The sequence below is a fragment of the Gracilinanus agilis genome, chromosome 5 (genome assembly GCF_016433145.1).
Source record: "Gracilinanus agilis isolate LMUSP501 chromosome 5, AgileGrace, whole genome shotgun sequence".
NCBI classification, from domain to species: Eukaryota; Metazoa; Chordata; class Mammalia; order Didelphimorphia; family Didelphidae; genus Gracilinanus; species Gracilinanus agilis.
Window position 1 is genome coordinate 178,360,337 of NC_058134.1, and position 12,056 is coordinate 178,372,392.

General features: G+C 35.6%; 1 protein-coding gene across 2 annotated transcripts in view; it reads left to right on the plus strand.

Moving 5' to 3' along the window:
* KIN (Kin17 DNA and RNA binding protein) overlaps window positions 1-12,056 on the plus strand; it is a 33,163-nt gene that overhangs the window by 1,428 nt on the left and 19,679 nt on the right. The window contains exons 2-7 of one of the 2 annotated variants that reach the window (XM_044677744.1): window positions 2,624-2,718; window positions 7,389-7,432; window positions 7,518-7,640; window positions 9,394-9,575; window positions 11,621-11,669; window positions 11,865-11,919. In XM_044677744.1, coding sequence (XP_044533679.1) covers window positions 2,624-2,718; window positions 7,389-7,432; window positions 7,518-7,640; window positions 9,394-9,575; window positions 11,621-11,669; window positions 11,865-11,919 — 548 coding nt within the window. Of the gene's footprint in view, window positions 1-2,623; window positions 2,719-5,040; window positions 5,154-7,388; window positions 7,433-7,517; window positions 7,641-9,393; window positions 9,576-11,620; window positions 11,670-11,864; window positions 11,920-12,056 lie in introns of those variants that run through there. The other variant, XM_044677745.1, reaches the window with a different exon arrangement.

A 12,056-nucleotide genomic window follows, 5' to 3' on the forward strand; every position in this document is an offset into this window, starting at 1 on the left:
TTTTCAATGACATTTTGTAATTTAAAAGCAATTGATTTCAGGGCAAGTTCCAAGAGGAAGCATGGTGTGGTAGAACAACCATTATGATTGGAGAGGCAGGTTTAGAATACTAATTCTGCTATATGTGCTGTTGAGCAGGTCTTTTAACTTTAATTTAGCCTCAGTTTTGAACTAGATGAACTCAGAGGTCTCTCTTTCTATGAAACGCCTCATCAACAATAAGCTGTATAAATATAGGTTGGGGGAGATGAGCCTAAATAATTCTTCTTTTCAAAAAGAATTGAGGTTTTTAGTGGAAGGAAAGCTCAATGTAAGTCATCAGTCAAAGTTAAACCAAAAAATTGTATCATATGAGGCTATTTAAGGGAAACATAGTATCCTTGTTGAAGGTTCCATTCTACTTTGACTTGGTCAGTCACTCTAGCCTTTAATTAAATGCCTGCTGTATTTCAGACAGGCACTTTGCTAAATATTAGAGATAAAGTAGGTAAAACCAGCCCCTTCCTTCAACAGACATTTTAATGGAGGAGACAAATATGTAAATGAATGTGTGTGTGTGTGTGTGTGTGTGTGTGCGCGCGTGTGCATGTGTGTGTATATATGTATATATAGATATAGATATATAGATATAGATAGATAGATAGTATATCTGTATATGTATAGACATGTCTAGAGTCTTAGTTTCTTCAACTGTGAAATGATGCAACCTACCTTCCGGGATTGTTGTGAGAATTTAATGAGATAAAATTTGTTAAATCCTTCCAGAGAGCGATCCCACATTACAAATAGTATTTCTTAAGATTTATTCTAAAGGAAAAAAAATCAGCATAATTTATTAATCCATCAAACATTTTGAAATTATTGCAGTGTACAATTCTTGAGAACCATTTACTTTTGCAAAGGGGTGAGCTAGAAACAACACATAACCCTTTTTTTTTTGAGCTGTGCTTGTGCATTATAATTTTGCAACATTTACCTTTGGAATTTGTAAAACAGGTATTCTGAAATTACTAACTATATACTGTTAGTACAGTTCTTGATACATAGTAAGTAGGTGCTTAATACATGCTTGTTCCATTCCCCTGTTCTAGTGTAGGTAAACCTTTTAGAAACTGAGTGCTGGGCCCCCACCCCTACCCCTCAGGCGGAGTACTATGCCCCTCCACCCTGAGGAGGGAGAAAGTGTTTTCACTGGGCTGTTGGGCAGAGGGGTGGGTGATGTGAAAATATGTCATCAGTCACTGTGAGGAGGGGGAAGGGAGCAAGTCCCTCTACCTTTCTAGTAATGAACTCTGGGTTGGGGGGGTGGAGAAAAGCAGTGCACACGCTCACAGAATGCTCTGTGTGCCATCTTTGGTACCTGTGCTATAGGTTTACCATCACTGCCCTATTCCTATATTGGATTCTGGGTCTAGTATTTTAGGATGGAGATTGATAAGCTTGAATGTATCTGGAGGATAACCACCCAGATGGTAATGGCACTGGAGACATACCATAGCAATGTCTAGAATTGGATAGCCTTTGGAGGTACATTAAAGATTTTCAGACAGGTTTGATTATCATTTATTGTATTTGTTGTAGAAGGGATTCTTGTTTTTTGGATTAAAGTTGGACAAGATGTCCACTTAGGTTCTTTTCATCAATGTGATGCTGTATACAGTGGGGAACAATTCCTCTTTCCTTCCTGTATAAGAAAAATGATAGAGGCCTTTATTGCCCTCTATTTTTTCAGCTCTTACCCTGAACTCTTAACTCTGTCAAGGCTCAGCTCTGTTAAAGCCTTCCCTGATCCACCTAATCTTCATCTTATTTTGTATTTGTGTATATACTGAATTTTGCAGAAGAATGTAAATTCTTTGAGGGCAGAGACTATTCTCTTTTTATCTTTTTATTCTAGCATCTAACATATTATATACATAGTAGGAGCTTAATATGTTTAATTGAAATGAGAAATTATGGAGAGAACCAAGTTTGAAGACAGTTTCTGAGCTTAATATGTTTAATTGAAATGAGAAATTATGGAGAGAACCAAGTTTGAAGACAGTTTCTGACACATTGAATTTTAGAATATCTACCTAGCAGGCAGGATTTATGTGTATTGAAGGGTAAAGCTAGAGTTACACATTTTGAGATCAGCTTCATACAGGCAATGAAACCATGAGCATGGGTAATATCACTTTGCCAGAGATATTCAGAAAAAAATCATTCTTATGGAGAATAATAATGGGTAACAATAGGAATTATTCATCTAGAACAAATTTAGAGGGACCTAGAGAATAGGGCTAATCTTTTGGTGTAATGGAGTAGGAACATATAAAAACCACCTCTCTGAAGAAGGGAAAACAAGAAGTAGATAATAAGGTAGTATTTCAACCATATACCAGTGTTGAAGGAAAGTATTTTTCTCCTTCTCTTTTTCCCAGTATTGGAGATGGAAAGATAATGATATAAAAAGAAGAGGAATAAATAAAACCAGGATTTGAATAATATAAAGACTAATGCCTTGGAAAGGAGAGACTTATTCTGAATCAGGGAAGAATGTGGGCAGGTATTTAGTACCTAGTATGATGATTCCCCCCCCCGCCCCCCAAAAAAATTAACCACCATTATTTCTGTTTTGTAGAATGGTTTTAAGTGCCATTGCATGTCAGAGTCTCATCAGAGACAGCTCCTTCTGGCTTCTGAAGATCCTCAGCAATTTATGGATTATTTTTCAGAGTGAGTATCTCAAAGATATCTGTGTTTAATAGACATTATTTAATTGAGCAATTAAGTGGTTGCATAGATGGTGTCAGGAAGGCACAAGTTAAAATTCAGCCTCAAATACAAGTAGTGTGACTCTGGGCAAGTCACTTAACCCTCTTGGCTTCAGTTTCCTCATCTATAGAATGAACTAGAGAAATAAATGGCAAACCACTTTAGTATCTTTGTCAAGAAAACCCCAAATGAAGTTGTAAAGAGTTAATCACAACTGATTTTTTAAAAACATCACCAATTTCCTTTAGCATTCCTTCTTCCCCCAGTGAGCCATCCCCTATAACAAATAGTATTTCTTATGATTTATCTTAAAGAAAAACAATCAACATAACTGAGTAATCCATCAAAAATTATTATACCTGAAATTATTACAATTCACAAGACTTGTGACCCACTTACTTCTTCAAAAGCATGGGCTGTGATGTTATTTGGTTCTTGTCAAATAGTTTTTTCCCTTGTCCAGCTCTTCCTTCATAAAAACAGGTTATATCAGACTAGCCTTATTTCCTTTTTTGACAGGGTTATTAGATTGGTAGGTCAGAGAATGGCTAGAGATTGAATTTATCTAGATTTTAGTAAGTTTTGGTAATGTTTCTAAGGCTATTGTTTTTTTAACTTAATTCATTTTTATCATTTTTATCCTGAAACTTCAGAACAAATGAATGATTATTTTCATAAATGTAGTAAAACAGAAAAAAAGAATTGTACATGAAACTTTGACTGTATAACTCATTTCTCTTTAAAATGTGCTTGTCTTTCTTTTTTTTCCCTGGCTTTACTGGCTCTAATATTCTTTTCTTTGCATTTTAAAAGAACTGCTTAGTGCTTTTTTTCTCTTTCCTTCCTTCCATCTAGAACCTACCTACTTACCTCACTAAATTCAATCAATATACATTTATCAAGGATCTACTTTGTGTTAAACAGGGTGCTAAGCGTTGAGATATAAACAACAGTAAAAGACAACCCTTGTCCTCAAGGAGCTCACAGTCTATTGGAGAGACAACAATAACAATGTGTGTGTATACATATATTTTTATATATACATACATAAATACATACAAATAAACTACATGCAGGATACATAGGAAATAATTAACAGACGGAAGACCCTAGAATTAGAAGAGGTTGGGAAAGACTTCTTATGATTAGATTTTATTTGGAACTTCAAGGAAGCCAGGGAAGGCAGTAGGTGAAGTTGAGGATAGAGAATCTTTCAGGAATGGGAAACACTAAAAAGAAATGAAGAAAAAAAATCAAAACAACCTTTATTACAAATATGTATAGACAAGCAAAAGAAATTTCCACAATGACCATTTCTGAAAATATATTTCTTATTTTTCATCTTGAATCTTTGATAGCGTATTTCCTCACTGGTCTTCTAAAATCATGATTGGTCATTGCATTGATCAGTATTTTATGGTATTGTTGTGGACAGAGTATAGACTAGATCAGATGGATTCAGAACTAATAGGAAGGCCAGATTTGTAAGAGCATTTGTTAATGGTTCACTGCCAGTGTGGCATGAAGACTATTGCAGAATGTTCAATGGATCTCTATTTAGAACTAGGCTGTTTAACATTTTTATTAAGGATATAATAATAGCAGAGATGATATTCATCAAATTTTCAAATTATATGAACAACAGATTAACTAATAGAAGACAGTCAGGATCCAAAAGGATCTTTGGCTCTGCTGACTGCCTTCTCCTCTCTAGGTTTTCTGGGCACTATTCTCTCCTGATTCTCCTACTTGTCTTACTGCTTTTTCTCAGTGACCTTTGCTATATGCTCATCTAGACCGTGTTCTCTAACCTTGGATGTCTCTCAGGCTTCTGTCCTGAGCCCTCTTCTCTCTCTATACTACTTCACTTGCTCAGCTCCCATGGATTTAATTATCAATTATGTTGATGATTCTCAAATCTCCCTATCCTGCCTCTCTCCTGACCTCCAATCTTGCATCTCCAGTTTCCTTTCAGATATCTCAAACTAGATGTCCAGTAGACAATTTTAAACTAAACATGTCCAGAACAGAACTCATTAATCTCCCCTCCCACCCATTTCCCCATTCTTTCCCCTACTCCTACCTTCCCTGTTACTTTAGAGGAGTACAACTTCCCAGTCCTTCAGACTCACAACCTAGAAGTCAAGGATTCCCCACTATCTCACCCTTCTCTGCCTCACCATGTCCTTTCTGTTGCCAAGGCCTATCAATTTGTTTTTTGCAGCATCTCTTAAATATGCGTCCTTCTCTCTTCTAATACTGCCAACAATCTGTGCAGGCCCTGATCACCTCACACCTGGGCTATTGCAGTAACCTGGTGATTTGTATGCCTGCCTCAAGTCTCTCCCCATGACAATCTCTCCTCTATCCACTGAAGTGAATTTCCTAAAGCCCAGGTAAACCATGTCATTACTCTACTCAATAAACTCTGGTGGCTCCTAGTAGCCTCCTGGAACAAATACATAATACTGTTATTGGCATTCAAAGCCCTTCATAATATAGCCCTTTCCTACCTTTTCAGTCTTCCATCTTTCTCTGTGACATATATTCTTTGATCCAGTGACACTGGCCTCTTGGCTGTTCCATGAACAAGACACCTCATCTCTTGGCTCTGGGCATTCTCTCTGGTTATCTCTCATGCCTGGAGTGCTCTCCTTCCTCATCTCTGCTTACTGACCCCTCTGTTTTTTTTAAAGTCCCAATTAAAATCTCACCTTATACAGGAAGTTTTTCACTCCTCTTAATCCTGGTGTCCTTCCTCTGCTAATTATTTTCTATTTATACCAATATAGCTTGTTTGTATTTATATATATCTTGTCTCCCCCATTAGACTATAAACCATTAGGTCTTTTCAGCAGTTTTGTCTTCCATCCTGGGCACTGCTACTTAAGAAGGATCTTAATAAACTGGAGAATGTCTGGAGAGGTCAAGGACTTTGAGCTCATTTCATATGAGAGCCACATAAAGGAATTGGACATATCTAGTGTAGAAAAAAGAAGGTTTGGGAAAGTTGTTTGGAGAGGAGGAGAGAAGACAGCTTTCTTTAAATATCTGAAGAGCTGTTAATGTGGAATAGGGATTAGATTAGATTTGTTTTGTTTGGCTCCAGAAGCATAAGTATCTGAAGCAATAGGTGGAAGTGCTAAAGAATCCAATTTAGGCTGACGTCAGAAAATAACAATTTAGAACTATATAAAAGTGGAAGGGTTGTCTTGAGAGCTGATGGTTTACTTTCTTATAGGTCTTCAGGCATTAAACTGGAAAGTAATTTGTTGGGTATGTTAGAGTGGATATCACTGGGACTCTAGATAGTCACTAAGATCCCTTCCAAATTTCAAATTTCTTTACTAACCCTCTTAAAGTAATCATGTAATACAATTATTGGTCTTTTATATAGTCAGAAAACTTCTAGTCTTTCTCATTTTTTTTAAACCTTTATCTTCTGCCTTAGTAATAACTGAAAGACAGGAGGGCAAGGGCTAGGAAAATTAAGTTAAGTGACTTGCCTAGGGTTATACAACTAGGAAGTATCTGAGGCAAGATTTGAACCCAGGCCCTACTGATTTCAGGCCTGACACACTATCCACTGTGCCAGCTCTTCTCTTTTTTTATTTCTAGGTGAAGTGTGAATTTTGAAATTTGAACCATTGGTGTAAAAGTGTTTAATCTTAGCACTAGGCCTGGATTGGGTAGAATTTCTGTTCAAATCTGGCCTTAGCCATTTTGTAGCTGTGTGACCTCGGGCAGTTACTTAATTCTCATTGCCTAGCTCTTGCTGCTCTTTAGTCTTAGAACTGATACTAAGGACAGAAGGTAAGTGATTAAAAAAAAAAAAGCATTTATTCCTAAACCAACAGTAAAAAGGGATCTAGGTGCTATATCTAGGTGCTACATGTTAATCTTTTTGATCAGAAAGAAACAATTTCTGGGAAGTAACTCTCTGTGTGAGAATGAGTCCAGAGAACTTTTAAAAGGTTACCTTTAAAAATCAAGTTTTAGGGGGCAACTAGGTTGCTCAGTAGATTGAGAATGTGACCTCAGACACTTCCTAGCTGTGTGACCCTGGGTAAGTCACTTAACCCCCATTGCCTAGCCCTTCCCACTCTTCTGCCTTGGAACTAATATCTAGTATTGATTCTAAGGAGGAATGTAAAGGTTTAAAAAAAAATTAAGTTTTAGTTGTGGGCTTAAGGATACCATCAAAACTGAGATTTATTCATTGGCTAAGCAAGATACATTAGATTTAGGTAGGACCCTGAGATGGGATTGAACAATTTTCTACATTTTATTGATTTTTTTCCTTCCTTCTGTCTCATTTTCCCCACCCCACTGCCAAGATTCATTATAACCTAACAAGTCAGAGCCATGTTACTAATTGACCACTTCATCTTAAATATTTTATGTGGTCTTACCCCCAAATTACCATCTCTTATAATCTCTACCTAAATTCTGTGATTTGACCAGTACAGTACATTTATTACTATTGATATGTTTCAAATATAATGTTTTATAGTAGTATCAGATATTTTAATGGAATTTATTTAATTTTTTTTCTCTTCAATTTCAGGAAGACATTATTCATATGGATCTTGCCAAAATTATCTAAATATTTTCCTTTATTTTTCCCCAAGGGAGTTTCGAAATGATTTTTTAGAACTGCTTAGAAGACGATTTGGTAAGCAACTTATGTTATTCAAGGTACCTTCTAATTGCAGTTTGATAATCTTTCCCACATTTAACTTCTCTGTATCTGTTTTTAGGCACGAAGAGAGTCCACAACAACATTGTATACAATGAGTATATCAGTCATCGAGAGCATATCCATATGAATGCTACCCAGTGGGAAACTCTGACTGATTTTACCAAGTGGTTAGGCAGAGAAGGTAACTTTTAAAGATTAAAAAGTATAATTGTTGTATGTCTTTCTTAGAAAAGACAACTGGTATAATTAACTTGTCTATTTCTGAAATTAATAGATAAATGGGACAAGAAAAGAACTGAAGCAAAAAGTTTTAGAAGAAAGTGGGACTATAATGGAACAAAATTATCTGATGAAGTACTCTTTAAAGGGCATTTAAAAAAAAACAACATTCCCTCTTAGAATTTATTATCACCTTTACTGTCTAATTCTTCTATTATTTCTTCTTGCTCAAAACCCTTCTGCCTTATCCCACCTTTGTGGGTTTTGTTTTTGCTTTCTCCTTTTTACTTTAAATCTTTGAAGGATCAGAAAATGATTTTCTTGAGAACAAGGGCTATCTTACTTTTGTATTTGTATCCCCAGTGCTTTGCATATGATGAGGGCTTCATAAATGCTTCATTTATTTATCATTTAGGGCAAGATTGAAAATGAGAATTCTCATATTTTTTCATTCATGGATCATTAGAGTTTTAGAGGTAGAAGAACCTAAGAATTAGAGTCCAAATTTTTTATTGTCCCAATTTGGAAACTGAGACCCAGAGAGCTGAAGTTACTTTTCCAATGTCACATAGCTAGTTGAATACAGAGCTGAGACCAGAACCTATGTTTTTTGATTCCTGAATCAATGTTTATTTTATATCTTACTTGAGTCAGTGATTACTTAAAGAACATTTCCCCCATTATCTTGTTCACTATATTCACTAATTCTCTGCTCCAAAGCAAATGTAAAGGCAGCAAGCATGTGATCTGAGGAGTGACAAAAGGTTAACTTTGACCTAGGGAACAACGTCATATTGCTCAGATCTCTGCTCCTGGCTCATGTTACTTGCCTTTCAAGATAGAATATTTATAAAAGAGCTGAGCAGTGCCTAGCTCATGGTAGGCACTATATAAATGCTTATTCTTTTCTTTTCCTTTCTCATCCTCTTTGCCCTTGCCATTCAACTCCCCACCAAACTCCAACTTTTCATAATTTGGAAACAAAAAAGCAAGAGTCTTAAAACCTCTGTAGCTTTCTATAAAATGGCAGGATGTTGTAGAGGACAGAGCTCTGCACCTAGAGTGGCTTGTTGTAAGGAAAGTGCTTAGTAAAGTGCTATGTAAATGTAAATTGCTCTTGTCATTATTACTCCAATATTTCAAGAATCTGTGATTTCAACTATGTGGGTTCTCCCTTTAATGAAATGTCTTTCAGCCTCTCAAAGGGTTAGTTGACAATTATCTTGAGTTGTAGCCATAATGTTCATTACTCAGTGGCCAACTCTCTTGGATGAGCTTCTCTGAAAATAGAGAAACTTCTCTTTGTGGGGAAATTTAGGGCAGAAAAGTCTTAATCAGAGAAGAGCATGTTGGACCTGCCAGAAATTATTCTTTATTAGTATAGCTTTTAGAGAATTCAGAGCTACCTCTTTGCCACAGTGAGGCATTAGAGTTGGATTTTGTGGGATTATCATTTTATACTAAGTATAATTAAATATATGCCTCATATTCTACCTCTTAACTAAGCGAGTATATATTGCAGCGATCCTCTCTATTAGATTGCATCTTCAAGGGAAGGCATTTTTTCATATTTGTATTTTCAGTGCTTAATATCATCCCTTATATTAGGTATTTAAAAATATTTGTTGAATGGATTTAATAATCAATTTTCATCACTATTTACATTTGAATTTAATGTCTGAGTTTGATTATATATTTGTGGATTTATTTTTCAGGTTTATGCAAAGTTGATGAGACACCCAAAGGTTGGTATATTCAGTACATTGACAGAGACCCAGAAACTATCCGTCGACAACAAGAACAGGAGAAAAAAAAGAAGCAAGACCTTGATGATGAAGAAAAAACTGCCAAGTTTATTGAAGAACAAGTGAGAAGAGGTTTAGAAGGAAAAGAACAGGTAAGAAAATACTTTTCTCAAAGGGGATTATTTCCTATTTACTTTTTTGACAGTGCTGCGAGGGAAACTTCCTTTGTAACTTTACATTTGAATAAATTAATTTTCATATGTTCTAGTTTTTTGCAGTTAGAAATAATGCTCTTATTCCTCTTGAAATGATACCTCGCTAAAAGCCAAATAAAGCTAAAAAGCTAAATAAAGTTAAAAATTAGCTAAAAGCTAAATTTTTCCTCCTTACCTACCATAAAGCCTAGAGAATTCTTTGTATCTTCTCCCTTCCTCCAAAGATGAGGAAATATATACTTTCTACTTCCCTTATCCCCCTCCCCCCCAAACAAATCCTAACAAGACTTAACTTTCTCCCCCATTTATGTGGATCACAAATAGATTACTGATTCTACTCCCTTTCTTGAGCTTGGTCCAAAGCATCTCACCTGAAGTATTACTCTGGAGCATCCTTTTCACACTGAGCTGCTGTTTGCTAGGGCTGTTCCTTCTAGAACTCCTCTCTCCAAACTCAGAAAAGATTTCTCTGGAGGACTTGTTTCATTGCCTTTTTAGGGGGAAAATGATCTTATTATGTAGCAGGCACCTTTCTGTCATCATACCAGTAGTTGATGTTATTCCCATCACACTTAATTAGATAAAACTGTCTTTAAGTGGTCTTTCTGTGGAATGATACGAGTTCAACCTGCTGGCTTCTGAGGTTTCTTCTAGCTCTGACTCTGTGGTCTTATGATTATACCCTGTTTAAAACCATATAAGGGGTAACTAGGTGTCTCAGCAGGCAATGAGCTGGGCCTGGAAAAAAGATATTGGGTTCAAATATGGCCTCACACTCTTCCTAGCTGAGTGATCCTGGGCAAGTCACTTAGCCCCAGTTGGCTAGCCCTTACAAACTCTTCTACCTTAGAGTCAATAATACACAGTATTGATTCCAAGACAGAAGGTAAGGGTTTAAAAAAAGCCATATTGCACTTCTGCAGCTATAGGCATAAATAGTTTCTTTGAGTATTCTCCCCAAAAGCCAGATAAAGCTAAATATGAAGCTGAATCTCATTCAAGGGCCATGTCCATTTCTAGTTAAAATGTTGTTTGTTAGGGCTGAATTAAAGGTTAATTAATGCTGCTTCTTTCTTTTAAAACATTAGACCAAGAAAAACTAGTATTCCCTAAGGCACTATAGAGTAACTTCTGAAACTTCAGAGTCTTATATATAAAAAGGTTTTTTTAAGTTATTGTGATCCTATAATTTCTGAAGGTAGTTATTGTTTTATTTATTTAACTTAGAACATTACTTAATCTAAGACAGCTAGGTAGTACAATGGATAGAGTGCTGGGTCTGGAGTCAGGAAGACTCCTCGTCTTGAGTTAAGAGCTGACTCTGCTTAACTGTGTAACCTTGGGCAAGTCATTTAACATTGTCTGCCTTAGTTTCCTCATCTATAAAGTAAGCTGGAGAAGAAAATGGCCCACTCCGGTATCTTTTCCAAGAAAACTCCAAATGAAATCTGGAAGAGTTGGATATGACTGAATAACAACAACAACAAAATTATTTAAACTATAGACCAGTCCCTATAAGGGTTGTTCAGAAGAGCTGATTTTATTTAAAATGTTGGTTCATTCAGGGATAATGTAGAATGTTAGCTAGAAAACATTTACAGTAAAAGAAGTTACCACTAAAAAATATTTTTTATTATTTAGAATCTTAATTTAAGATTTACTCTTAGACTTAATGAGTTACACTAGGATGGTATTAAAGTGTGATTCATATCTGTGATTTCATTGATGTGTAGGGAGCTCTTGAGAGGAAACTCCTGCTTTATAGATTAGCAACCGCTGGGCAATTTTATAGTCTTACTGAGCTGTTAGGGTCATACAGCCTGGATATGTCAGAGGTAGGACTTATATCAGGTTAACTTGAGTCATCTCTACTCTGCTACACTGCCTTTGATATTAAAGTAAAAGACTAATCTGAGGCAGTTTCATATTTTGAGTAAATCTAATGATGAACCTAAATCTTAGATTTTAACTTTTCTTTCCAGGAATGTCCAGTTTTCACTGAATTAAGCAGGGAAAATGATGAAGAAAAAGGTAGGGTTTTTTTTTTTTAAAGAAAGATGCTTTGAATTCTTATTAGATGTGTTAGTTGATAGAAGCATTTTAGTTCTTAATTTTGAAAATTTGATTTGTTTGAAATTTGTTAAAAAAAATCCATTTATTGTCACCTGCCTGAAACATATTTTAATTTCCTTTTTTTTTTTTTTTTTTTTTGTGGGTGGTCCCTAGTTGCATTTAATTTGAATAAAGGAGCAAGTACTTCAGGAACTTCATCCAAAACAAGGTGAGTAACATTTGCAATCACTTAACTAAGAATATAGAGAACTTTTGTGAAGTATGTATAGGGGAAAAGATTCTTATTCATTAATAATTTATGTTGCTCCCAGTAGTTGAAAAAGCTCTGTATCTACATTATCTCAT